This window comes from Colossoma macropomum, unplaced genomic scaffold, assembly GCF_904425465.1.
Source record: "Colossoma macropomum unplaced genomic scaffold, Colossoma_macropomum, whole genome shotgun sequence".
NCBI classification, from domain to species: Eukaryota; Metazoa; Chordata; class Actinopteri; order Characiformes; family Serrasalmidae; genus Colossoma; species Colossoma macropomum.
The window spans coordinates 7003402-7030261 of record NW_023494796.1 but is presented as its reverse complement, the minus strand read 5'-3'; the positions used below and the strand labels follow the sequence as shown (position 1 = coordinate 7030261).

The window sequence follows — 26860 nt, the reverse complement described above, 5'->3', positions numbered from 1 at the left end:
TGGAAGGAATGACGTCATGAGGATTGGGATTCTGGGAAATGGAGTCCTGGAGCGTGTTAGGCAAGGGAGGAGGACCCAAAAGCGTGACAATATGTTTTTGTAACATAATTTTTAGCTTATATTTCCATAGTCAGAAATAGTTTCCCAGTCATTTAGTGTAATTTGTGCTCGTTTTAAATTTTACTAAAACTTGTTATGGTTGCGTTTATGTATTTGTAGTGTGAATAATAAATCTGTAGTGTAACTTTAACTTAGACATATTAGAGTAACAGTAAATTTAGACTCTAAGTAAGTCTATAATATTCATATATAGTCTGAAAATTAATGTTCACTGTTATTGTAGTAATTATTAAGGTTCTCATAACTTATGTTACTCATGAGTAGCCTATCATAATATGAATAATATGTGCAGTACTTTACAATTAGCCCTGCGAAAAGATCTGCTTCCTTGAATTCAGGAGTCTAGAACCCAGCATGCTCCAGCAGTAGTGTTCTAGTTGGAGGAATCCCATAGGTACCATAAAGATCTAGAACAGTGGACCAGTGTGTCCGTCTTCTCTCCTGCTCTCCTAACATACACTGACTCCAGATTTATATCACACTTCATGCACACAGTGCTGCAAGACAACAAACGGCAGGATAATCTGTGAATGTAACAAATATACTGTACAGTGTTTTAACTGAGTCATCATGAACTCTGATACAGTTCATTCTGAGATAGTGTGGAGTGGAAACATGTTCAATGTGGAAACAGTGGATAAAACCGAAGGCTCTTATTTTTGGGGACAAAATCTCCCACTTACATAAACTGTGTTTCCTGTTTTCACTGAGAACAGACTGCTGGACTTTGATACAGGAAGACAGTCCCACCCTGTAAATTCCCTTTAACTTCCAGCATTTCCTGCTGTGGTGGGGAACTAAGCCAGTCCAAATGGAACAGAGTGGTAGGAAGATCTTCAGCAGCATCTGTTCTGTGAAGAGAACATCATAAACAGCATTTGGAGAGAAAGTGAAAAAAGGTAATTACTGAAGATTATCATACATATTTTACTTTCAGACTGTAGTATATTTCATATGCTTTATATTTCAGCTTTTAGATGAAGTTAACATGTTGACTTCACTAATTCTACGTCTGTGTTACCAGATAAGGTATAATCTGAAGAAGGAACCATGACCTCCACAATGAGTTGCTCTGAGGAACAATACTCCCAGAAAACTAGGAGATGGGAGAATCGTGTGATTTGGTCTAAAGTCAGATTGGTTCAGGGTCAGAGCTCTGACTCACCTAAACACAGCTGTGTGTTAATGAAGAATGACCACTCAACGGACAGAGTAATACACTTCAGAGAGGATAGCAGTGCTGCTGAGCTCAGGTAACGATGATGTGACACTGAAGAGTGAGATGTTTTTTCCCAGAACTCCAGTGTTCTTGAAGAGTAAACATATCATGGAGCTTGAAGTTTCTGAGAGATGACAGAATAAACAAGGAAAGCACAGAAGACTGTTTTACTGCATGCAGTTCTGCTTTCTGTGTAATTTAACTCTGCATGTAGAATAAGAGTATGAATATATTATATCAGTGGTTCCCAAACTATGGTACAATCCTTATGTTTGACATTTACACTCACCAATTCCTGATCAAGAGATCCTCACTGAGACTAATACCAGCCAATCTAAGTTTAATCTAAAGCCAAAGCACTTAGCTGTTAGCATTTTGATTATATATTCGTAGCTCTGCTTTGTGTTGTAGCTTTTTCAAAACTAAAAAGATGATGTTACAGTGCTGTGAGTGAACTGTGGCTGTGTGTTTATAAACATGTTATTCACTGTTTCATTTTTCAGTTGACGACTTTCACATGTGGGTGTGTCCTCATTTTGACCACTGCTTGTGCAGATATTTTTATAATGTAGTTATGTTATAACTGGGGGAGGAGCATGGCTGAAACCCCTTCTTCTTCCAATTTAACACCCTATTAATTCACATCCCCATTTTCCGTTTCCGTGATGAAGTTGTGTGATGCTAGTGCAGCTACGAGCCACTCTGCTACAGACCTCGGTTCTCTCTACTGAATTCCTTCTAGGCCATCTGCCTACTCTTTCTGCAGATATAGTCCAGTCCACATCCCTGTGAAATCCGTTTTCATTGCTTCTGCTGTTCTGGCTAGCAAAAATCCTTAATAGGATCTAGGATCTTGATTTCTCCAGCCACGTGCAGTCTCCCTGCCCAGTTCCAGCACTTGAAGCCTTGACGGCTCGCATTCCTCTGCTCCGGCCCTCGCCCTCTGTAAGCTTTGTCCAAACTGCATCCTTGTCTGGACCGCGACTATTCACCAGTGTGCCCTAATGGACAAATCACGTCTCCCATGCTGACGTATTCCACTCTTGTCTGAGCTCCGGGCGGAAGTAAACAAACCTACTCTATGCCGCCATCGTTTGACCCTCAGCTCATATGGCTAAGCAAACGACATTGCCACACTCGCCCTATGCGATGTCATCATGATGCCGACCCATATTCTCCATGACGTTGTCACCCCTTCACGCCATTCCAACCTGATCCACAAGCCACCATTTCTCCTGTCTCTTGCCCTTGTCTCTTTTCACCTCCCTTGTATTCCCCCATTTTTCTCTCTACCATGGGGCCAAACTTCCTGTCCCTTACCTACAATGTCTTGCATCTACTCAGCTGAATGCAATGCCTTACCTTTTTCGCTGTTTGTATGTCAGTTTTTCCTGCTTTCCTGCTTTATCTCAGACCAGTTCCTATCAGTTCTGCAAATCCTTTTTAATTCAGCTTGGCTTCACATCAGATCAGTTCCATTTTGGATATGCTCCATCTTGGTTCGGATGCAACACAGTCAGCACCGCAACTCATCGCTCTCTTAACTCAGACCAGCTCCACCTTGGATGAGCTTTGTCTCGACTCAGTTTCATTTCTTCATTTTTCCCTCTGGCTGGACTGCTATTGGTTTATTTGTGAAAATGCTGCTGGTAACCTGCTGCTCTCCTATTCACTTTGGTCGTTCTTCGGCCACCACTGATTTGACTTTCCTTGTGCTCTTGCCTTCACTCTCTTATCCCATTCAGCTCTGTCCCAGGAGCCAGGTCCTTTCGCCATCGCCATTCTTTTGTGGGGAGGAGATTAACTGAAGTTCATGGGGAGGAGCATGGCAGAAACCCCTCCTTCTTCTAATCTAACACCCTATAAATTCACATCCTCACTTTCCATTCCCGTGATGAAGTGTTCACAATTCCCACCACCATCCCCATCTCCTTCCTGTTCCTCAGTCCTACATCAGTCCTGCTACAGCTATGAGGGGGTCTGGTCTTCTAGCTACAGGCAGAAGCTGCCCAGAACTCTCAGTTCTCAGAGTTCTCCCTCTCCCTCAATCAATCTTCCCTTACACTACCACTACATGTTGAAGGCATGGTCTGAACTCACAAATTACAGATGAAGAAATTGTACTCCTTTTCCTCATCTGTCCTCTCCAGAGCGAACCACGTCTGTAACACAGGCCTAATGTTATTTACTCAGTTTCAGTACGCTGAAGGATTTCAGCTGCTCAGCAGTTCAGGGGATCATTTGTTGTATTTTTTTTATTTAATAATGCGCCAAATGTTTTCAGTGGTTGACAGGTCTAGACTGTTTAGCACTCGGACTCTTTTAATACAGATCAATGCTGCTGTAATTCATGCAGAATGTGGTTTGACATTGTCTTGCTGAAATAAGCAATGCCTTCCCTGAAAAAGACGTTGTCTGGATGGCAGCATATATTGCCATAACACGTATATTTCATTCAGCATTAATGGTGCCTTCACAGATGTGCAAGTCACCCATGCCATGTGCAATAATGCACCCCTATACCCGCATGAACACTGGCTTTTGAACTGTGCACTGATAACAGATCAGTGGACTCGGACCAGAGGACGCAGTGTCCATGATTTCCTAAAAGAATTTCAAATGTTAATTTGTCAGACCACAGGACACTTTTCTACTTCTCCTCTGTCCATTTTAAATTATGTCGGGCCCAGAGAAGGTGGCAGCATTTCTGGATCCTGTTTATATATGGTTTCTTCTTTGTGTTTTAGCGTGCTAATTTGCAGTTTTCATAAGTGTTTCTGAGCCCATGCAGTGATTTTCACTAGAGAATCATGTCTGTTTTTAAATCAGTGTTGCCCGAGGGCCTGAAGATCATACTGGTTTCTGGCCTTGTCTCTTGCATACAGAATTCTCCAGATTCTCTGAATCTTTTAATGATATTATGTACTATAGATGACGAAAAGCAAAAGTTCTTTGCTGTTTTATGTTGAGAAACGTTATTCTTGAACTGTTGCACTGTTTAGCCATGCAGTCTTTCAGAGAGTAGTGAACCCTTCCCGACCTTTACCTCTGAGAGACCCAGCCTGTCTGAGATGCTCTTTTTATACCCAATCATGTTACTGACCTGTTGCCAATCAACCACCAGTGTTTTTTTTAGCTCTAACTTTTTTGGAACATGTGGTTTGCATCAAATTCAAAATGAAAAGCAATTCGTCAGTGGACCATCCATTAAACTTCAGAGAGAAGGAAAGTTCTACTGAGCAGAGGTAAAGAGACAGTGTTAAGTCAGAAAGGTGTAGGGCTCTTGTTTCTACAGAGGGGTACTCTTACCCTCAGGGACACATCTGGTGAGATTTACACTTCACTTAATTTGTTTATTTTTATTTTTATTTATTTTATAGCATTACTGAGAATGAACAGAACCCCTGGCATTCCATATTCATGACATTGTGTGTTCTAGCACTTCCTACATTTCAGTCCTTCAAGATTATTCTGTAGTAGATTGTATTTTTCACTTGATGACTGTTTAAAAGAGAGGTTTAGTATCAGTTGAACGGTTCACGTTCTCATGATAGAGTTTAACTTCACTGTGCTCTAATGTATTTTGCTGCGCTTATATGGTGGCAAAATGGAAACGGATCAGCTACAAGCTTCTTTTAATTTATTATGACATCGAAGTGTTGTTTTGGAAGCGGATATTCCTAACTCTATACCAAAAAAAAATCAAACATGATGTTATCTAGCCAAGCTAGTCATATATGTCTGTAGGGGACTGTGGCAGATTACTACATTACTCCAAGGTGCCTGTAATTGGATGCAACATGAGACAAAAATGAGAACTGGAGAAAGTGAGAGCATAACGTTATTTCTGTGTGAGTGGTTAAAGGGATTATGTATGTGTGTATGTCTGTGTGTGTGTGTGTATATGTATATGTATATGAATATATATGTGATATATATGTGTATATATATATATATATGTGTGTGTATATGTATCTATCTATCTATCTATATATATACATATACATACACACACACACATATATATATATTTATATATACATACATGTGTATATATATATATATATATACACATGTATGTATATATATATATATATATATATATATATGATTTTATTTTAACCAATACTGTTCTTTTTTGCAATGTTTTTATATATTATATTTATATAATATATTTTATATTTGATTTGTTGTCTTTGTACTATTTTCAATGAAGTATAGGGCTTAAACGGTTTGCACATCTTTGCATTTTGGTTTTGTTTACATTTGCACAGCATCACAGCATTTTTGGCATAATTTAAAATAATCAGCTGCTCTTTCTATTATGTCAGAATTTCAATTTCAGAAGGAGCGAAAGGGGGTACGCAGCAGAAGGTTTAACTTCTGAGGGGTTACATAATGGAGAATTTTTATTAACGTTTACCTACTAAAGAGTCTAATTTTAATATTCCACACTCTGTTTTCTACGTGTATGACTGTAACATGATTTTCCCTTGATTGGTGTGTTTTAGAATGAGAAAGAGAAAGAGATCAGATTCACCTCCACCCACCTGTGTGTCCATGAAGAGCAACTGGTCAATGGACCATCCATTTAACTTCAGAGAGAAGGAAAGTTCTACTGAGCAGAGGTAAAGAGACAGTGTTAAGTCAGAATAGTGTAGGGCTCTTGTTTCTACAGAGGGGTACTCTTACCCTCAGGGGCACGTCCAGTGAGATTTACACTTCACTTAATTTCAGTTTATTTCATTAGCTGGCCACACAATTATACAGGAACTTCCTCAAACAGCCCTGCACTCTGATCACCAACTGCTGAGCAGGAGAGCCTCACTGCAGGTTCTCTGAGTGGGTCTTTCAAGACTTTAATAAAAATGCATTGCCAGATTTATGGGTAGTGATGTGTGCAGAGTATGAAGAGTGAGTTCTCATCACTCATTAGAGCGAACACTACATACAGGCACGGACAGTGAGTGGAAAACGATTACAGAGTAAAACTCTCTCCTATGGAACCCACCACTATGGACTAACAACTCCATTGTTTTATGTTACAATATTATGAGGGATTGATTTTACATTATATGCATTGTGGCAGAGGAGCTGAAACAATTTGGTTATATTATATGTGATTTTATTTTAATCAATACTGTTCTTTTTTGCAATGTTTTTATATATTATTTTTCTATAATATATTTTATATTTGATAAGTCATCTTTGAACTATTTTCAATGAAATATAGGGTTTAAATGATTTGCGCATAAATACATTTTGTTTTCATTTACGTTTTGCACAGTGTCCCAACTTTTTTGGAAATGGGGCTGTACATTCGTGTATGTGTAAGGAGTGAGGGGGGTTCACAGCAGAAGGTTTAATGTTTGAGGGGATACAGGACTGTTGAAGTTTTGGGATCCACTGTAGTAGACTAAACTTTATAAGTAAAAATAATTAAAGGAGGATTTTTATTACCGTATACATACTAAAGAATCTCTAGAGTGAACTGCGCATGTAATACAGGCCTAAAACTTCATTCAGTCTCAGTATATCACTGCTGTTGGGACAAAACCTCATTTCCCCATTTTTGTCTTGTTTGGTTGACATAATTTAAAATAATCAGCTGCTCTTTGTATTATGTCAGAATTTCAATTTCAGAAGGAGCGAAAGGGGGTACGCAGCAGGAGGTTTAACTTCTGAGGGGTTACATAATGGAGAATTTTTATTAACGTTTACCTACTAAAGAGTCTAATTTTAATATTCCACGCTCTGTTTTCTACGTGTATGATTGTAACATGATTTTCCCTTGATTGGTGTGTTTTAGAATGAGAAAGAGAAAGAGATCAGATTCACCTCCACCCACCTGTGTGTCCATGAAGAGCAACTGGTCAATGGACCATCCATTTAACTTCAGAGAGAAGGAAAGTTCTACAGAGCAGAGGTAAAGAGACAGTGTTAAGTCAGAAAGGTGTAGGGCTCTTGTTTCTACAGAGGGGTACTCTTACCCTCAGGGGCACATCCGGTGAGATTTACACTTCACTTAATTTCAGTTTATTTCATTAGCTGGCCACACAATTATACAGGAACTTCCTCAAACAGCCCTTGGGTCATTAGCAGCAATGTAGCTTTTCTTTTTTACTGCTTTAATCTCTTTCTCCAGCCTGTATTTGGCATCTTTATAAAGAATTCTGTCCCCACTCCTGAATGCTGCCTCTTTTTCTCTCCGAAGCTGTCTGAGTTCAGCTGAAAACCATGCTTTATAATTGCTGTATTTCACCCATGCTGTAATTGAAAAGCAGCTGTCCTTGTAGAAACTGAAACTGAGACCATTTCAGAGAAGCTCCTCATTCACTTCTATTAATTTCTGTGACTATGGTGAACATATGTTAACCAATAATTCATCACAATGTTAATCAATTTTTTTTTTATTTGTTTATTGCAACAAAAACAGTTCACCAGTAGAGACAGGAAATCACAGTACATAATTTCAAGTGATGAAAGACATTTATAAACTTTGTATTTACATACTTTTATATATTTTTAATTTTTATAAATTGAATTATTCATTAATGCATGACCTTAAGTAGATTTATGCTTTGTTTTGATTGTATTGTTAAAAATAAATACTACTATTACTACTACTACTATTAATAATAATAATAATAATTAAGACTATCACTTTCAATGTGCTCACAAACATTTTGCTAAGAAGCTTCTATAAACAGGTCAGTTATTTTCATAGCATGCTGAGACCTATGTCAATACGATGTCTACGTCTCATTAGCTAACTTAATGTCAGCTCAGCTAGCAGGCTAGAGACCCAAACAGTGCCACATGCCACAGTACAGATTCTGACTAACTGCTGCTCTGCTCACAATGTGTGTTAGTGAACCTTTAACCACTAATAACCAATTATATAATATTTAAAACCAAGTTCAACCTCATTGTTACATACATCATATTATTACATTGTTGCCCGAATATTTATAATTGTTAGTTTTGGAGAAATCAAAAGCACAACACATAATGTTAAGTTGTCTTGGATATCTGAGGTATCTATTGTAACTCAATAGCTCAAATCTAATGAAATATATGGTTAGAAGTTTATTATGGGTATTTGTATTAATGATGTTTGTGTTACTGTGTTTTGCCCCGATTAGGCAGCACACCACACCGACAGCACTGAAGATTAACATTTTGACAGATATTTACCAACCGGTGGATAGTGTCTTTCACAGAGTCTTAGAAAGACACAAAACCAACATGAAGAACAAGTATGAGAGCTTATTTGAGGGAATCAAAACAGAGGAGAATGAAACCCTCCTGAACAGGATTTACACAGAGCTCTACATCATAGAGGGAGAGAGTGAAGGAGTGAATGAAGAACATGAGGTTTTACAGATAGAGAAAACATCCAGGAGACACTTACAAGACTCTCCAATTAACTGCTTAGATATATTTAAACCTCTACAAGGTCCTGAAGGAGAAACACAAGAAGAGAACTTTAGAGATGTGATGGCTAACAGTCTCAGACTCAAAGAAAGAAAAGAAGATAACAGACCAGAAGAGCCAGAGCTCAGAGCTGTTCTGACTAAAGGCATTGCTGGAATTGGAAAAACTGTCTCTGTGCAGAAGTTCATCCTGGACTGGGCTGAAGGAAAAGCCAATCAGGATGTAGAGTTAATGTTTTTGCTTCCATTACGGGAGCTGAACTTAATTAAAGATGATCAGTACAGTCTTCATGGACTTCTGTGTGACTTTCATCCTGAGCTAAATGATCTGGACCCAAACATTTATGGTCAGCTAAGAACTGTGTTTATATTTGATGGTCTGGATGAAAGCAGAATTCCACTGAACTTTGAGCAGTGTGAGAAAATATCTGACATCACCATGACATCATCAGTGGGTGTGTTGATGACAAACCTCATCAAAGGAGAGCTGCTTCCCTCTGCTCTGATCTGGATAACCTCCCGACCAGCAGCAGCCAATCAGATCCCTCCTAAATACATCAACCGTGTCACAGAAATTCAGGGATTCAGTGACCCACAGAAGGAAGAGTACTTCAGGAAGAGGATCAGTGATGAAGACCAAGCCAAGAGAATCATCTCACACATTAAGACAGTGAGGAGCCTCCACATCATGTGCCACATTCCAGTTTTCTGCTGGATCTCAGCCACTGTTCTTCAGCAAATAATGAAACAGCATAATACAGAAATCCCTACAACTCTGACTGGAATGTACTCACACTTCCTGATCACTCAGACCAACATGAAGAACGAGAAGTATGAGGAGAAAGATGAGGGAGACCCAAAGAACCTGCTGGAATCCAGCAGAACCATTCTTCTGAAATTGGCTGAACTGGCTTTCAAACAGCTGATGAAGGGCAATATGATGTTCTATGAAGAGGACCTGAGAGAGAGCAGCATTGATGTCACTGAGGCCTCAGTGTTTTCTGGGATTTTCACTGAGATCTTTAGGGAGGAATTTGTGCTTTACCAGAGAAAGGTCTACTGCTTTGTTCATCTGAGCTTTCAGGAGTTCCTGGCTGCTGTTTTTGTGTTTCACTGCTATGAGAGCAGAAACATGGAGGAACTGCAGATATTTAAACCACTAAACAGCGAGTGGTGTGAGGATGTTCCTCTAGATGAGGTGCTGAATGGAGCAGTAAATACAGCTGTTAAAAGTCAGAATGGACACCTGGATCTTTTCCTCCGTTTCCTGCTGGGCATCTCAGTGAAGTCCAATCAGACACTACAGGGTCTACTGACGCACACACAGTGCAGCTCAGAGAAAACTAGAGAGCACATCAAGAGTTTAATCAAAGATGATGAATATAAACAATATCACATCTCCACTGAGAGATCCATCAATCTGTTCCTCTGTCTGTCTGAAATGAATGACCAGTCTCTCTACAGAGAGATTCAGAAGTATCTAAAATCAAAGAAACACTCAGAGGTGAGACTCTCTCCTGGACAGTGTTCAGCACTAACATATATGATTCTGAACTCAGAGGAGGTTCTGGATGAGCTGGACCTGAAAAAATACAACACATCAAAGAAGGGTTATAAGAGACTGATCTCAGCTCTGACTGTCTGCAGAATAGCTCGGTGAGTGTAATAACATTAATACAACAGATTAATATTTGATTACTGATGATTAGGGCAGACCGCATCAGGTCTTCGGTTAGAGAATTAAAAATAAGTTTTCTTTATTATAATTTTTGTTATTTTGAAGTGCTGCAGGTACAATGTTTGGCCATTTTATTAGAAACTCCTAATTTGGGAGTTAGGACTGAACAATACACAGGGATGGGGGAGTAGCTAAGTAGTGCAATACTTTTTGTAGCTAACTACATTTTTGTGTAGCTATAGCAATAATTTTCGCTACAATTTCACTACAGGCTTCAGGCAACCTGTGCAAAATGTGAGCCACAGAAAGCGTCATTAACTGGGCTGGTGGCAATTGTGCAATCCTGACTGAGCCGCGGACAGTTCGAGCAAACGGTCACGTGCTGATCACCCCTTACTAGTAGGCTTAGCTCAGAGGTCGCCAACCGAAATGTTAGGAAGAGCCATTTTGTCCTTTCAACAAAAACGAAACCACCTTGGGAGTAACTACCATGTTATATCCGTTTTACCATCTTAGCTGTAAATATGTCTCCGTGCTGATGTACTAGTGTAGGCTAAAAATATAATGTAAACAAAAACGCAGACTTACTTTGCTCTGCTTTTACCTTTAGGTCAGTTATAGCCACTTTTCTCACCCCTCAGTCAGGAGTTTTTACGAGGCTGAAGTCGCTTCTCATTCGCCAGCTTCTCATTTGAATCTTCCCGTTCCACCTTAAATGGTGCCTGAGATGCCAGAATATACTGCTGTGCCATTTAAGGTGGAACAGGAAAATTCGAAAGAGAGGCTGGCAAAAGAGAAACTGACAGCTTTTTGACTTTTTAGTGTTTGACAGTTTCTCATTGCAGATTAAATGAATCAAAAAACCAGCTGAATTCTTATAAATGCAAATAAGTTTGTTTGTGTCCAAATTATTGATGTTTACCTTAAATGTTTCTCTTTGCCGTTTCTTTAGCTATACTCGCTAGGCGAGACTGTTATTATCTGCATTGCCATTTGACCAGCAGTCTGCACGTCAATCTTCAGGGTTAAAGGGTGAATTAGCAGTTATACATTAACTCCAGCATTTAAGACCATTTATTGTGAAAACCGTGTTAGAGCTGTATGTTAGAACGATCAGTAGAGTTTTATTTTACATAAAAATCTAACTTAGTTCTGCTGTTGAGCCAGGTGTTGCCGACCCCTGGCTTAGCTAAAGCGGAAAAAAACATAATAGACTAATAATAATAAACTATATTACTAACAGTACTGCGCAGAGCCAGGGTCACTGATGAGAATTTTGAGGCTAAAGTGTTGCTGAAGTTTAAAGGACTCTGAATGTCTGTATATCTTGCTGAAATGTTTAAATTGAAGCAGTTTTATTTCAACAGTTAACAATGCCTTGCACAAAATTGTTTGGTTTGTATTCGGTTATTTTTGTTGATTTTTGTTAGGAAAAACCTGGAATGATTGACTTTACCTTTACTTAGTCTCATTTTTTGTTGGATTTCACGCCTTTGGTTGTCGGTTACATTTAAACTTACATTTCAGTGATCTTTTTGTATATTTGCAGCATTTCAATTGTATGTTTCTTTCTGGCGATGATTAAATGCAGTGTCTTGTTCACACTATCAGTTGGGTTTGTTTGGTGTGTCAGGTGGAGATTCCCAAACATTCTGACAATTGCGCTTTGAAAGTAGTTAAAAAGTAGTGCACTACTTTTCAAAAGTAGCCACTACTTTTTTTCTGGAAAAGTAGCGAAATTGTAGCTAGCTACGCATTTTGGGAAAGTAGCTACAAAGTAGCTAACTAATAATTTTTCAGTAGCTACCTCAACCCTGACAATACACTGTCTGTACTTGCACAGTGTTTCCTCCAGAATTTTTTTCAGCATGGGTGGCAGGCCAGACCCCCCTCCAGCCCTATTTGTATAGGAAGCTGACTTCAGATTCATGTTTGCCAGCATATAACTGCTGCAAAATTTAAGGTGGAATGAGAAATTTCGAATAGGAAGTTGAGGTCACCTATAGGTTATTTCACATAAACATTAGTATTCTTAAATGGAAACTAACAATCTCAATTATACACAGGCCCAAACCACTCACGGCGGACTTACAAGCCATTACAGTAAATGAACTATAATAATGCAAACATCTTTTAACAGTGCTTATTTTGGATATAAGTTGTTTGGCTAACTGAGAAATTCCGCTTTATGAAATACTGCCTCATCAGATGTTTGACATTGAGCAGAAACAGAAGCAACAAGTAGAATCAGTTGTGGAGTAGGTGTTTCTAACAAAGTGGACAGTGCGCATCAGTAACTCCCCCTTCTGAAATAAAACTGGGGGAGCAGGTGCTCCAGTTGATCCATTGCTCAGGTGCATATGTGTAACCCAGACTCCCTCACAGTTCCACTCTGCTCTGTGTTGAATAAGACAGAACTACAAACATAATCTGCAGTGGTTTATTCTGTACAACAGTTTCCACAGAGAAATGGACAGATAGCACTAGACCATCATGCATCAGTGTGAAAAAAAAAGGATTGACTGATGCTGCATTGCTATTTTAGCCTCCATATGCCCAGTGTACACAACTACTCCTTTAGATCTTATGTTCCTTGTAGCTCATTGATAAAGTGGTACAGTAAGTACAGCAAAGACTACATATTTATAAACATGTATTATGTGGTATTAATTTATATGCATATTAGTAAAAATCTAAAAACATTCAAGTCCGTGTTACTCCTGCTACCTATGATCCTGTTGGGCAAACTACTATTTCTGATGCTCATTAGTGTCCACTCTTATCCATTGAGGGACTGTGTGGCTGCAGGTTTTCATTTCCACCAAGCAGGTGCACAACTGATTTTACTTCTTGCTTCTGCTTTGTTCTATGTGTTTTAGTCTTCAAAAATCTGATCAAGTGGTGTTTCACAAAGCAGTATTTTTCAGCTAGCCAACTTAAATTCAGAGTAACCACTGTCCAATCAAAGGAGAGATAAGGGACGTTCCTATTGGACAGTTCTGACATTGGGCTTGAGTTAAAGAGTGCTGCTGCTTACTTGGGTTGAAAACCTACAGCTACACTGGCCCTTTGTAGATAAGACTTCACAACCTTACTGTAAGTCTAAGCTAACCTGAACTTTAAACCGGTCACTTAAAGCCTTGAAGTCTATGGGCAAGCTTAGACTTACAGTAAGGTTGTGAAGTCTTATCTACAACCTTACTGTAAGTCTAAGCTAACCTGAACTTTAAACCGGTCCCTTAAAGCCTTGAAGTCTATGGGCAAGCTTAGACTTACAGTAAGGTTGTGAAGTCTTATCCACAACCTTACTGTAAGTCTAAGCTAACCTGAACTTTAAACCGGTCACTTAAAGCCTTGAAGTCTATGTGCAAGCTTTTATTAGCTATCATTCAAAATATATAAATTTGTGTGAACAGTCTTTGGGTCTCACTCACCAATAGCTTCCCAAGTTTTTTCTTAAATTTGTCCCTGAGAAAGGTCTTAGGAAAAAGCACAACCCCTCTACAGGTGCTTGTATGAGGGCCCTATCATATCACAAAGACACTGCTACCACTTAACACTGAACTGTACTTTTTGCTATTTTTGTTTTTTCTTTTGTTTATGGACATTCAATTTGTTTTTGGCTAGTACACCATTTCTGCTGTAAGCTCTCTTTCAGATTTCCAACCCCTTTTTGGCTGTAAATATATTGGTTGAGTTACTCTTTCATCAGGTTTCTGGCTGCCATTTGTTGGTTGGTATGACTGGTCTCCTATCTTGCATTGCTTCCCTACTGCTCTGCTCACTCTGTTGGTGTCTAGTTAAGCAGGTTGGCAAATGTAGGATGGTGTTTGGCACTTCCCTTTGTGGCACTATTGGTTCTTTTGATGCTTTTGCTTACACTTTACCTCTGTTACTAGATCTGCAGTTGAAGTCTCTGATCAGTCCTATGCCTTGCTCAAAGTCTTCTATTTCATTTTGCAACAACATTTTGTTCTTAAAAAAAACCTGGTCTTGAATCAACTGTTTTAGACCACTACTGACCTATCCCATTTGTAACTAAAATATTGGAAAAAGTGGAAGCCTCTCACCTCACAGCTGCAACTGTATCGTTCCTATAACCTTTTTGAAATTTTCCAATGTGAGATATTTCAAACTGTTACATGTCTTCAATTATCTTACAGCTATACTCTATACTCCTGCTCATACTCTGAGGTCCTCTGATGGAGGCCTCTAGGTGGTTCCTGACTTTAAATGTTCCACTTTTAAGGGCTGATCTTTTAGTTTATGGCCCCTGAACTGTGGAACTCTGTGGAGCTATATCTCTTCAACTGCTCCACACTGTCCTCCTTCAAAGTCTGCCTCAAAACTTTCCTGTTTTCTCAATATTTTCATTCTTCTTTTTTGCCTACTGTGATTATGTGAAGTTCCTATTGTAAAGTAGCCTTGGGTATGAGACAGACCCTATAGAAATTATTATTATTATTATTATTATTATTATTATTATTATTATTATTAATTCTGTAACTTTAAATTACAGTGGATCTGAAGCTAAAGATAACTGATGCTTACAAAGCAAGAGAAGCCCAAAAAGATATGTAAATCATGTTTGTAATTTTCACTGCAATACAACCATTACATAAACAGAAGCATTTTGGAATCAAGTACTGTGGTCTGATGAGATAAAAACTGAACTCACTACAATCACTAAAAGTATGTTTTTAGTAGTAAAGAAGTAAAATTTCAATAAAAAAAAAACTTTTTAGCATGGGGTGGATCTTTCTATGCTTTGGGGTGGTATGGCAGCCAGTGACAGGGCTGCAGACCTGAACTAGTATGTTCTGATTCATGATCAATCTCTTTCTGCTGCTGGGCTGTTTATCATTTTTTGCAGACTAAATGGCTGCTATATCACCAAGGACTGCTGTGACACTCTCTGTGCAACTCTACAATCTGTGAACTCCCCTATAAAAGAGCTGGACCTCAGTAACAATGATTTGCAAGATTCAGGAGTCGAGCTGCTCTCTGCTGGACTGAAGAGTTTACATTGTAAACTGGAGATACTCAGGTGAACTTGCAACGTATAATGTGCTGTCAAAACAAGAGGATATTGTTTTTCTCTTAGTTTATACAGAAATGCTTCTTTTGGTAAATGTGTGTGGTCAGTTCTAATAAATATGCTATGCTACTAAACAGGAAGCTTCTACTTAGAGAGAAAAGACAATGGTCTGCTGTTTTAAACAGAATCACATGGATGAATTATGAGGCTATGAACATCTAGTGTACTTGTTTCTGCATGTAAAGACAAAGGAGAACATGGAGAGAAAATTAATTTTATTGCAGTTCCCCTGATTACACCATGTATGTCATTTACTCTGACTTTTACAGACTAACCAGCTGTAGTCTCAACAAAAACTCCTGTGAAAATCTGTCATCAATTCTACAATCAGAAAACTCTTCTCTGAAAGAGCTAGACCTTGGTAACAATGACCTGCAGGATTCAGGAGTGGAGCTGCTCTCTGCTGGACTGAAGAACTCACACTGTAAACTGAAGGCACTCAGGTGAATTTCCTAAGAATTAATTCCGGAATTGAAATAAATTAAGATTATAAGGCAAAATAAACTGTGAGCATAAATTTAAAGAATTATTAGAGTTTCCTATGATTTTATTTGTTTTATTTATTTTATTTATTTATTTATTTATTTTATTTAGGATTTCCTGTGATTTCAGAATTATATTGTTTTACGCACTCTAACCATACCAGTAACATAAACAAATTAGTAGTGTGTAATCTAAATAAGATACTAAACTAACATGCTAAACTTTTCTGTTAGTCTATTCACAAATTCTTCTTTAAGTACATTGTGATGCCTGTCTGCAGACTATACATCTGTGGTCTTGGTGAAAAAGCTTGTGAGAATCTGGGATCAGTTATACAGTCAGCAAACTCCTCCCTGAAAGAGCTGGACCTCAGCAACAATGAACTCCAGGATTTAGGAGTGGAGCTGCTCTCTGCTGGACTGAAGAATTCATACTGTAAACTGGAGACACTCAGGTGATCTTTCTGTGAATTCATTCCTGAATTGAAAATGTTAAAGAAAGAATAAATAAAGTGTCAAATCAATAAATGAACATCATTTTTGTTACTGCTATCTTTAAATCCTCTGCAAGAAACTAGACTAAAAACCAGTAAAAATGAACACTGATGTGTTGAGTTTTTGTCAGTTTTCCTGCTTACACTTCTAAGCTCATTGAAACCACATACAAAAACATTATTGTAATGGCTAGTATTCAGTATATGCTAACTAAGTGATGACCGCAGACCATATGAAACAAATATTCATTTAGTGAAATGTTTTGATAATACTATGGATTGATAATAATAAACATGAGTCCTGCAGAACAACTTGCTGTTAAAACAATCAAAGAAGTAGCTTTTCCAAGGAAGTGACTCACACACAATTTAAACCCATGCTGTAATTCATTTTATTTTTTTCATTTATTTTTTACAAAGTAAACATTTTCTTGAAAAGGAGGTCATAATATTTTATTGTTGTTATTTTTGCCATTTGTCATGTTTATAGCCAAAATACATGATGAACTTGATGAGATGATTCAATATGAAGATTCAATATTAGATCACACAATAAATCAAAAAATATCTTAATAGCATGGTCAGTGTGCTGCTACTGCAGTGTTGTGGTGAGCCTAGCAGCCCTAGCGCATAGTGTTAAAAATTTGGCAGGAAGAGTCCGGACACTTCATCTTCACATTTTGCGTTTTATGCTATTATATCTTCTGGAGCTCTGAACCAGAATAAAATCTTTATCATGTTATAATTTGTAGTGTGAAGATGTTGAGTCTGTTTATTGTGTTTGTTGTGTCTTGCTTGATATCATGGTGTTAAGTATGTATTTCACAGAATTAGGTGCTTGCTGTGTTTGTTCTATTCTGCATCTGGTTTTTGTTTTGTGTAAATGTCATCTGTCTCTCTTTTTCCTTCCTTTCTGCAGATTGTCTGGGTGTATGGTTTCAAATGAAGGATGTTCATCTCTGGCTTCAGCTCTGAAATCAAATCCCTCCCACCTGAGAGAACTGGATCTGACCTATAATCACCCAGGAGAGTCTGGAGTGAAGCTGCTGGCTGATCTATTGGAGGATCCACTCTGCGCACTGGAGAAACTACAGTGAGTTACTGTCTTACTGTCTCTATACACAGACTGCCTGTAATTATACATATTATACACATTACTGACTGTAATGCTTTACTATAGATGTGTTTGTCTTCGAATTGCTGTTCTTCTGAACATGACACTGAGGTCCAGAGCTTGGTAGTTTTCAAAGGGTTTTATGAGATTCAGTGTAAGAACAGTGATGAGACTACCCAGTCTGCAGTGACTTGTTCTCAGCTGGCCACACATACTTACAGGAATAGTTTGGCCTAAAATGTAATTAACATAATTGCTCCACCCCTTTTTTGACCAAGATGGCGGCACGTGTACATCGCAAGGCTCAGCGTCTCACCAGTTTTAGTGATATGTTTGTTCATAGTTTTATTTAACAATCTCCTGCGATTTCTCTCATCTCACTCATGCAAACTTTACATACGACAGAGATACACTGCTTGATATTAATCATCGCTGCACAAACATCATTTTGGACCTTCCATTCAACTTCAAACAGCTTCCCATGGAGCTGACCAGGGCACCAAGACCAAACAAGCCATTAATACTGACCAGAAGAACCTGGTGCCAGCGTGGAGACTGTAAACAAAGCTGGGGTAACTGCAGAGGTCTGCGTGCTAAGCTAAGGTTAATCCCACACCGGCCAGCGCTACCTAGCATCTTCCTTGCCAACGTGCCGTCTCTGGTGAACAAGCTTGAATTAAAGATCTGGACCCTTACACAGGAAAGATTTATGGACTACAGTTTCAGGTTTTTTTCGGAAACGAGGCTAAGCAGCAATATTTTTAACAGCGTGGTGGAACTTGAGGGGTGGCACTATTCATATTTGCACCGACAATTACTGTTCAGGTTTTTCTCTGTATACTTATCTTTACATATGCTGCTCTCACAGTACATGCTACCTACATTTGTACACTCCCCACTCATTCTGTATATATGTGTATATATTTATATTTGCATATCTATAATTTTTTATAACTCTACTGCCCTTCCGCACTTTATAAGTAAATAATACTGTATTTTGCACTTCTGGTTAAATGCTAACTGCATTAATTGGCTCTGTGCCTGTACTCTGCACAATGACAATAAAGTTGAATCTAATCTAATCTTACGCAAGATACCGTTGATCATCCAAGACATGTTTTTTATCAATTTTTTTTTGTTTACAATGGGAGTTAAGCTAATATTGCTAATAGACAATAGACTGGCTGTCAGCAAACTCATCATCATAAATACACGCCCAAAAACGTATGTCTCAAAGGACATCCAGATCGCATTTGTTTTGCACATTATGACTTACTGTAGTTTATAAAAATAATAAACTTTTCTGTAAAAATGATTGGTGGGCAGGCCCTGTGGGTAACTTTAAACAGTTTTAAATCAGCACAATATGAGTTATCATTCCAAGCAAGATGACCAAAGGCGAGGCTAGGTAAATTTTGATGACCACATTTTCAGCTGTGTGTGTTTGAACCTAAGTTCATGAAGAAATGCGTCAACTGGATGCTGGACTACCAGTGACTTGCCAAAGGTACCTCCACGTACAACAGAAAATGGATTTACTTGTCTCAAGTGCTAGGTGACACCAACCAAGGTGGAGTGTCTCTGCCGTGGGGAGAGGGGGTTGGTGATGTCAGCGCTTCAACAAATCAGCATTGAAGACGGTAGCTGTATATGGCATGACAGTACTTTAGCAAACAGAAAATGGACAGCAAAGACAGAGAAAAAAATAAACAAATTTCACCTCAAATTAATTTCTCATGTGTAGAAATTTACTTGGAAAAGCTGTGGATTTTAAAGTATCCTATTTGACATTCTTTGTAATTGTCAGGTGGAAAATGATCACTGCACACATGAAGATTTTGCACAGTGCTTTTACTAAAAAGCACTCTTGCTAGTTTGTGGTTCATTGACAAAAAGCCACAGTTAGCATTTCACTGCATCATTAGGGAACTGGTGATAATATATATACTGGACTATGCCTACATTTCTATGTTCTGTTTACTGTTTACACGAACTTAAACATAACCCTTCATTTTCATAGTTTTATTTTGTTTATTTTGTTGTTTTCCCAGATGCAACTTCCACCTAACTCTCTTACAGTTATGAAGCCTTAACTATGCTAACAAATACACAAATTTAAAGTGGAAGAATACTACAAAGTGGGATGTTATGCAGATAATGTATTTCCAGTTTTAGCTTAAATATTTAAATAAAATCTATCAATGCTGTTTTATTTCTTTACTGCTAGCCTAGAATGGCTAAAGCTAACATGGCTAAAGAACCACACATCAAATATCAAATATGTTTTGGCCTACTCACTGCATCTGGTGTAAGTGACACATAATTTTAATTAGATTTTTCACCAATTTATTACTTTCACTGCCTGCTATGTTTGACTCTGTACAAGATGCTAATGATACCCAGAGTGAGAATGCCGCACACATACTTTAGGCTAACATACAACATCACTATGATAAAAATATGAGCTTATGAGGATAATTAACAGATTATTCTTGTAAAGTTCACACCTCATCACTTATTTTTTTATTTGGATCACTTGTAACATTGTTAGCTAAATCAGAGTGCTTTGGCCTAGCAGCAGTAGCTAGCTATATTAGTTATATTAGCTATCATATTAATATTAACGTAACACTACAAAAAGCACGAGAAAGTTTACTGTTAATTGGCATATTGCTGGCAAAATATCTCATCAATTACAATGTAGAAATCAGCAGGTATATTAAACTGTATTATGTTTGATTAACTTTATGAGCAGCTGGTTTTCCCGTTAACTGGGGTTGGAGTAAAGACAGACTTTTATAATGTATTTTAAATGTATGCTTTTCAGTAATCGGGGAGGATGGAGGAGCAAGAGAAACAATGGAACAAGCAGAGAGAGATAGAAAGAAAGAGAGAGAGAGGGAGAGAATGTATGTAGGATTCAACATGTTTTTCAGATGAAAAAAAAGGGGTAACATTTTATAAAATGTTTTTCTTTAATAAATCATTAACTGACTATTAATATGAATAAATCACTGAAAATGGACAAATATATATGAACGACAGTTCATGTAGTTGTTGATGTGTGTATTCATATTTATATATGATGTACTTTAATAATAAACATTTTCACTTATAAATAATGATATGTATACAAATCATCATAGTAAATTACTGAGATGTGTAACTAAGTTAAAAAAAAAATTAGATGACTGTGAACCGGTAATTACTGAAATTACTGAAATATCTGTTGGTAGGTCACTGCATTATCATGAAGACAGCGATTTGGAACATTCTGTAAACTGGTAATGGAATGAAAGTGCTTAAATATCTAATGTTAGTTCTCTTTATTAATGTGAAGACAGTGATTTAGAGCAGCAGCATTCTGTAAACTGGTAATGGGTCTAGAATCTTCAATAATAATAATAATATTGACTACAACATTTAGTACAGACACTCCACATTACCAGTTCTCCAATTATAATGATATTAATAATAATAACAACACAATACAACAATGAGTACAGTCTGCATTGCAAGTGCTATAATAATAATCATCATCATCATCATCATCATAGGTCTAATGATAAACAGTGATTTTAGTTTTAACCGGACTGTAAGTCCTGAAGGGTGTTTTATACCATAATGATCTGTTTTATTCTTTATTTTAGTTTAGTTTTATCTGGACCGTAAGGTCTGAAGGTTGCTTTGTACCATAATCATCTGTTTTATTCTTTATTTTAGTTTAATCTGGACCGTAAGGTCTGAAGGGTGTTTTATATTGTAATTATGTATTTTATTCTTTATTTTATTTAGTTTTATCTTGACTGTAAGGTCTGAAGGGTGTTTTATATTGTAATTATGTATTTTATTCTTTATTTTATTTAGTTTTATTTTGACTGTAAGATCTAAAGAGTGTTTTATATCACAATGATCTGTTTTATTCTTTATTTTATTTAGTTTTATCTGGACCGTAAGGTCTGAACGGTGTTTTATACCGTAATGATGTTTTATTCTTTATTTAAGTTTAGTTTTATATAGACCATCAGAAGGGTGTTTTATAACATAATGATTTGTTTAATTCTTTATTTTATTTTAGTTTTATCTGGAATGTAAGTTCTGAAGGGTGTTTTACATGGTAATTATATATAACCCCATTTCCAAAAATTTGAGACACTGTGCAAAATGTAAATAACAACAAAATACAATGATGTGCAAATCATTTAAACCGTATATTTAATTGGAAATAGTACAAAGATAACATATCAAATGTTGAAACTGAGAAATTTTATTTTTTATTGAAAAATATTCGCCCATTTTAAATTTGATGCCAACAACTGTGCGGGCAAGTAGTGCAACAGTTCAAGAATGTTACTTCACATAAAACAGCAAAGAACATTTGCTTTTCATCATCTATGGTACATAATATCATTAAAAGATTCAGAGAATCTGGAGAAATCTCTGTATGCAAGGGACAAGGCCAAAAACCAATATCAGCTGTCCATGATCTTTGGGCCCTCAGGCAGCACTGCATTAAAAACAGACATGATTCTGCAGTGGAAATCACTGCATGGGCTCAGGAACATTCCTGAAAACCACTGTCTGTGAAAACAGTTTGTTGCTGCATCAACAAATGCAAGTTAGAACTCTAAAATGCAAAGAAAAAAATCATATATAAAGAGGGGAAGTGGAAAAGTGTTCTGTGGTCCGATTAATCAACATTTTAAACTGTAGTCTAACTTCTTCAAAAAGAATTAAAGGAATAAAAGAATATCAACAAAAAGTAGAAAAGGATAAAAAGGAACAAAAAGGAATGAAAAAGACTTCAGCCACTGAGTTCTTGTGGAAGGAAGGAAAAGGCCTTCTCTTTATTGAGCTTTAAGTGGCAAGACTGTTCCCAGACAACCACAATGCAAACATCATCTCAAGGCATCCCTTTTCATTGCCCATTGGGGTGATGAAGTAATCACCCCACCCCTTACCCCTTTACCTCAGCTATAGTTTATACTGTCATCCAACAATTCCGCTCCTTTTAACCATAACTTGTAGATACAGTTTGTCCAGTTCCTTTTTTTGTCAGTTCAAGAGTTCATTGAGTTCTTCCCTTTTGGAGGTGATATCCCAAATGCATGCAGTCTATAGCCTGCTTCCAAATGTTGCCTTTTGTATGAGATCTCCAAATACTCAAGTTAGCTAATATTTTAGTTTATTGATTATTAATCAGCAATGTATCATTAAATTTCTCTGTCAATACGCTGTCATCCAGATGACGTCTTTTTCAGGGAAGGCCTAGATTATTTCAGCAAAACAATGTCATACCACATTCTGCATGTATTACAACAGCATTGCTCCATATTAAAAGAATCTGGGCGCTAAACCGGCCTGTCTGCGGTCCAGAACAGTCACCCACTGAAAATATTTGGCATATTATGAACTGAAAAATACGACAAAGGAGACCCTGAACTGTTGAGCAGCTGAAATCCTATTTTAAGCATTAATGGGAAAACACATCACTTTCAAAACTACAGTAATTGGTCTCCTCAGTTCCCAAATGCTTACAGACTGTTGTTAAAAGAAACACAGTGGTAAACAGGCCCCCGTCCCAACTTTTTTGGAACATATTGTTGTCATCAAATTCAAAACGGGCATATATTTTTAAAGAAAGAATCAGATTTCTCAGTTTCAACATTTAATATGCTTCTTTATACTATTTTCATTTAAAAATATGGTTTACAAGATTTGCACATCATTCTGGTTTTATTTATATTCTGCACACCGTCCCAACTTTTTTTTGGAAATGGGGTTGTATTTTATCCTTTATTTTATTTAGTTTTGTCTGGATTGTAAGTAAGGTCTAAAGGGCGTTTTATGCCATAATGATCTTTATTTTATTTTAGTTTTGATTTGATATGTAGGTTAATGAATGTGTAAATGTGTGTGTTTGTTCTTCAGGGTGGATCATGGAGGGAAGATCAGGATTAAACCAGGACTGAAGAAATGTAATACACACATACACCCACCCACCCACCCACACACACACACACACACACACACACACACACTATACATCCAGATTAAAATTCTCTGTTTGTGTCTCCCCTAATCTCTATGTGTGTTTGTTTGTGTGTGTGTGTGTGTGTGTGTGTGTGTGTGTGTACAGATGCTGTTGATCTCACTCTGGATCCAAACACAATGAACAGATTTGTCTCACTGTCTGAGAGGAACAGAAAGGTGGATGGTATGAGAGAAGATCAGCATTATCCAGATCATCCAGACAGATTTGATATCTGGTCTCAGGTTCTGAGTGTGGAGACTCTGACTGGGCGCTGTTATTGGGAGGTTCAGTGGAGTGGGGTTGCAGCTGATATATCAGTATCATACAGAGGAATCAGAAGGAAAGGAGACAGTGATGACTGTGAGTTTGGAAATAATAGACTCTCCTGGAGTCTGGAGTGCTTTAGTAACAGTCACTCTGTCGGTCACAATAATCAGAAAACTGCTCTACCTGCGCCCCCCTCCCCCTCTAACAGAGTAGGGGTGTATCTGGACTGGGAGTCTGGCACAGTGTCCTTCTACACCATCTCACCTTACACACACACACTAACCCACCTACACACATTCACCACCACATTCACTGAACCGCTCTACGCTGGGATTAGAGTTTATTATAACTCCTCAGTGAGTCTGTGTGAAATAGAATAACCTTTACAGAGAGAGAGGGACAGAAACAAAGAGCATTTTAGTGTAAAATATGCTTGTTGTTTAGCATTTGATCTCAGACTGTGAATATGAGTCTGAGATCCGAATACAACTCAAATCAGTTGGTTCACAGGTGTGGTATTTTGAAAGGCAGTGCCTTGAAATGACAAAAAAGTGACATCATGTTAGATTTCTGTGTCTAAAAAAGAGAAGTGTGTTTAGTGTTTGTGTAGTGTTTAGCTACAAGCCTCAGAATGTGCTCATAATTGTGCAGATGGGGTTAAAGATTTGCTTCTGAGGTGTTATTTCTAAATTTAGCATGTAAGCAATCATAAAAACTGTAATAGATATAACTTTAGTAAAAAAAAAAAATTAAATGATAATTGATTTGCTCTTCCTTGTTTGTGAGTTAGTGCAGCAAATCTGTGCATCTTTTTTCTGCATGAGGCTTAATAAAATGTTCCAGAGATACATGTTTGAAAAAGTCTTGCAAGGGCGTCACATACCAAAATAAATTTCCATAACCACTGGACTACAGTAACAGTAATACTCACCTCCTCAGTCATCCCCAGTCCTCACCTCCTCCGTCATACAGTCATCCCCACCAGGCTGGTCACCAGGCTCAGTGATCTGGGAATCAGCACCCCACTGTGTAATTAGATCTTGGACTTCCTGACAAACAGACCCCAGTCTGTGAGATTGGGCAGCCACCCTCACCCTGAACACCGGTGTTCCACAAGGCTGTGTGCTGAGTCCTCTGCTCTTCTCTCTGTTTACCCATGACTGCGTTCCTCTGCACACATCAAACATTATTAAATTTGCAGATATTGCCACAGTGGTTGGCCACGTCAGCAACAATGATGAAACGGCCTACAGGGAGGAGATCCAGCACCTGGCTGCCTGATGTACCGCCAACAACCTCTCCCTCAACATGGACAAAACCAAGGAGCTCATTGTGGACTACCAGAAAAACAAAAGCTGCACACACTGTCCCCGAATCAACGGTTCTGAGGTAGAGCATGTCTCCAGCTTCAAGTTCCTGGAAGTACACAACTCCAACTGTGTGACAGTGTGGTACAGCAGCTCCACTGAGGTCTACATGAAGGCCCTCCAAAAAAGTTGTGAGGACCGCTGAGTGCATCACTGACACACGGCTCTCTGCCATCAGAGACATTCACCACCAGCACTGTGTATGCAGAGCGTGCAGCATCATTAAGGACTCCTCCCACCCCAGCCACACACTGTTTAACCTCCTCCCATCCAGGAGGAGATACAGAAGCATTCGGACCAGAACCAGTCATCTCAGGTCCAGCTTCTTTCCCTCCACCATCACCCTGCTGAACTCCACACCACTCCACTGATAATCATACTTGTATGTTGCACACAATATTTATTTATTATTTATTATCTCTTGCATGTGTAACGATGTACAATAGTTATATTACATATTACATATAACATATTACATATAACAATATTAATGTTGTTATGAAATTCCTGCTAAATGGGTTTGGCGTATTACAGCTCCTGTATATATTGGTGATTCAGTGCAGCCTTGGCAGTAGAGCATTTGCACGCTGCCGTGGTGAGTACAGCTCGTATGTTCAGCTCAGCAAAACTGCAGATAACTATGTAAAGTGTTGTAATATTTGACTTTTGTCCCTACTGTCTTGAAATACATGTAATAGAGACCAGTACACCCAGTTGGGCTTTTCCAAAATGCTTTATTTAAAGAGTTATAAATTCGAAGCTAAACCTGAACTGAACTGTGCTAACGTTAGCCTGTTTCTTTAGTTGTATGCTGGCCGAAGCACAAACAGAGACTTAAACTGTGGTTGCCATACTCATTACAGGTATGTTATATTCATGTTTTAAGGTGTTTTAGAACAGTATCAATGAGCACAGCAATGCTAGCTGTTTTAACTAGCTTATTCTTGCACCATGTGGTCTGGATGCCATATTTTGTGTTCGCCACCAGATGGCATTATTTCATATTTTACCTTTTTGTTGATGTTTCACTAATTAAGAAAAGGATGATGTAGCTATAAAATATAATTCATATTGACACTGATGGAAATGTAAAATGTAGATCGAATCTAAAAACTGAGCGTAATATGGAAACACAAGCACTTTTACCACTATACGATCATAGTAATTTGTAAAGGTAATTATATTATTTTCATGAATGTATATTTCTCGTCATTGGTTCATTTTGGAAATATATTTAGACCAATGTATTCTTTGAGCAGTAGAGTGTTTGCACGCTGCCGTGTTGTATGCTGGCCGAAGCACGAACAGAGACTTAAACTGTGGTTGCCATACTCATTACAGGCAAATAAAACTGCATCATTCGAACTCGGTGTCCATCATGGGACCAGGGTGGACGAACACCCGATAAGAAGGGTCACACATGTCCATACAACAGTGTGTTCACTGTATATAGAATACAACAAATAACTGCTTACTCTAACAGTATGTAACATACCGCATATATATTGTATTTATAGTACTATGCATATCCAACCCCAATTCCAAAAAAGT

At 37.9% G+C, this 26860-nt stretch overlaps 2 protein-coding genes across 7 annotated transcripts in view; both read left to right on the top strand.

The window, feature by feature from the left end:
- The window catches only part of LOC118817048 (zinc finger protein 501-like), a 57610-nt gene that overhangs the window by 13721 nt on the left and 17029 nt on the right, over positions 1-26860 (top strand). The window lies entirely within an intron of this gene.
- On the top strand, positions 832-26860 carry LOC118817045 (NACHT, LRR and PYD domains-containing protein 12-like). Of its 6 annotated transcripts, XR_005007934.1 has the most exons (13): positions 836-1019; positions 1145-1373; positions 5851-5967; positions 7149-7265; positions 8485-10431; positions 15327-15500; positions 15821-15994; positions 16315-16488; positions 17447-17620; positions 23573-23619; positions 23781-25691; positions 25844-25904; positions 26114-26860. XR_005007934.1 is itself a non-coding variant. In XM_036583704.1 (11 exons), exons 2-11 carry the CDS (start codon positions 1171-1173, stop codon positions 24320-24322), a joined length of 3669 nt encoding a protein of 1222 aa, XP_036439597.1. In that variant the 5' UTR covers positions 836-1019; positions 1145-1170; the 3' UTR covers positions 24323-25757. The 6 variants fall into 6 exon arrangements, 4 of the variants coding, with proteins under 4 accessions (XP_036439600.1, XP_036439597.1, XP_036439598.1 ...); XR_005007933.1 differs by having other exon boundaries at positions 25844-26860; XM_036583704.1 differs by lacking the exons at positions 25844-25904; positions 26114-26860 and having other exon boundaries at positions 23781-25757.

Bases quoted from the DNA above. Each gene is read 5' to 3' on its own strand.
- LOC118817045 (XM_036583704.1), top strand. From the start codon at position 1,171: ATGACCTCCACAATGAGTTGCTCTGAGGAACAATACTCCCAGAAAACT. The intron at 1,374-5,850 runs GTAACGATGATG...GGTGTGTTTTAG, and splicing joins AGCAGTGCTGCTGAGCTCAG to AATGAGAAAGAGAAAGAGAT. The intron at 16,489-17,446 runs GTGATCTTTCTG...TCCTTTCTGCAG, and splicing joins TGTAAACTGGAGACACTCAG to ATTGTCTGGGTGTATGGTTT.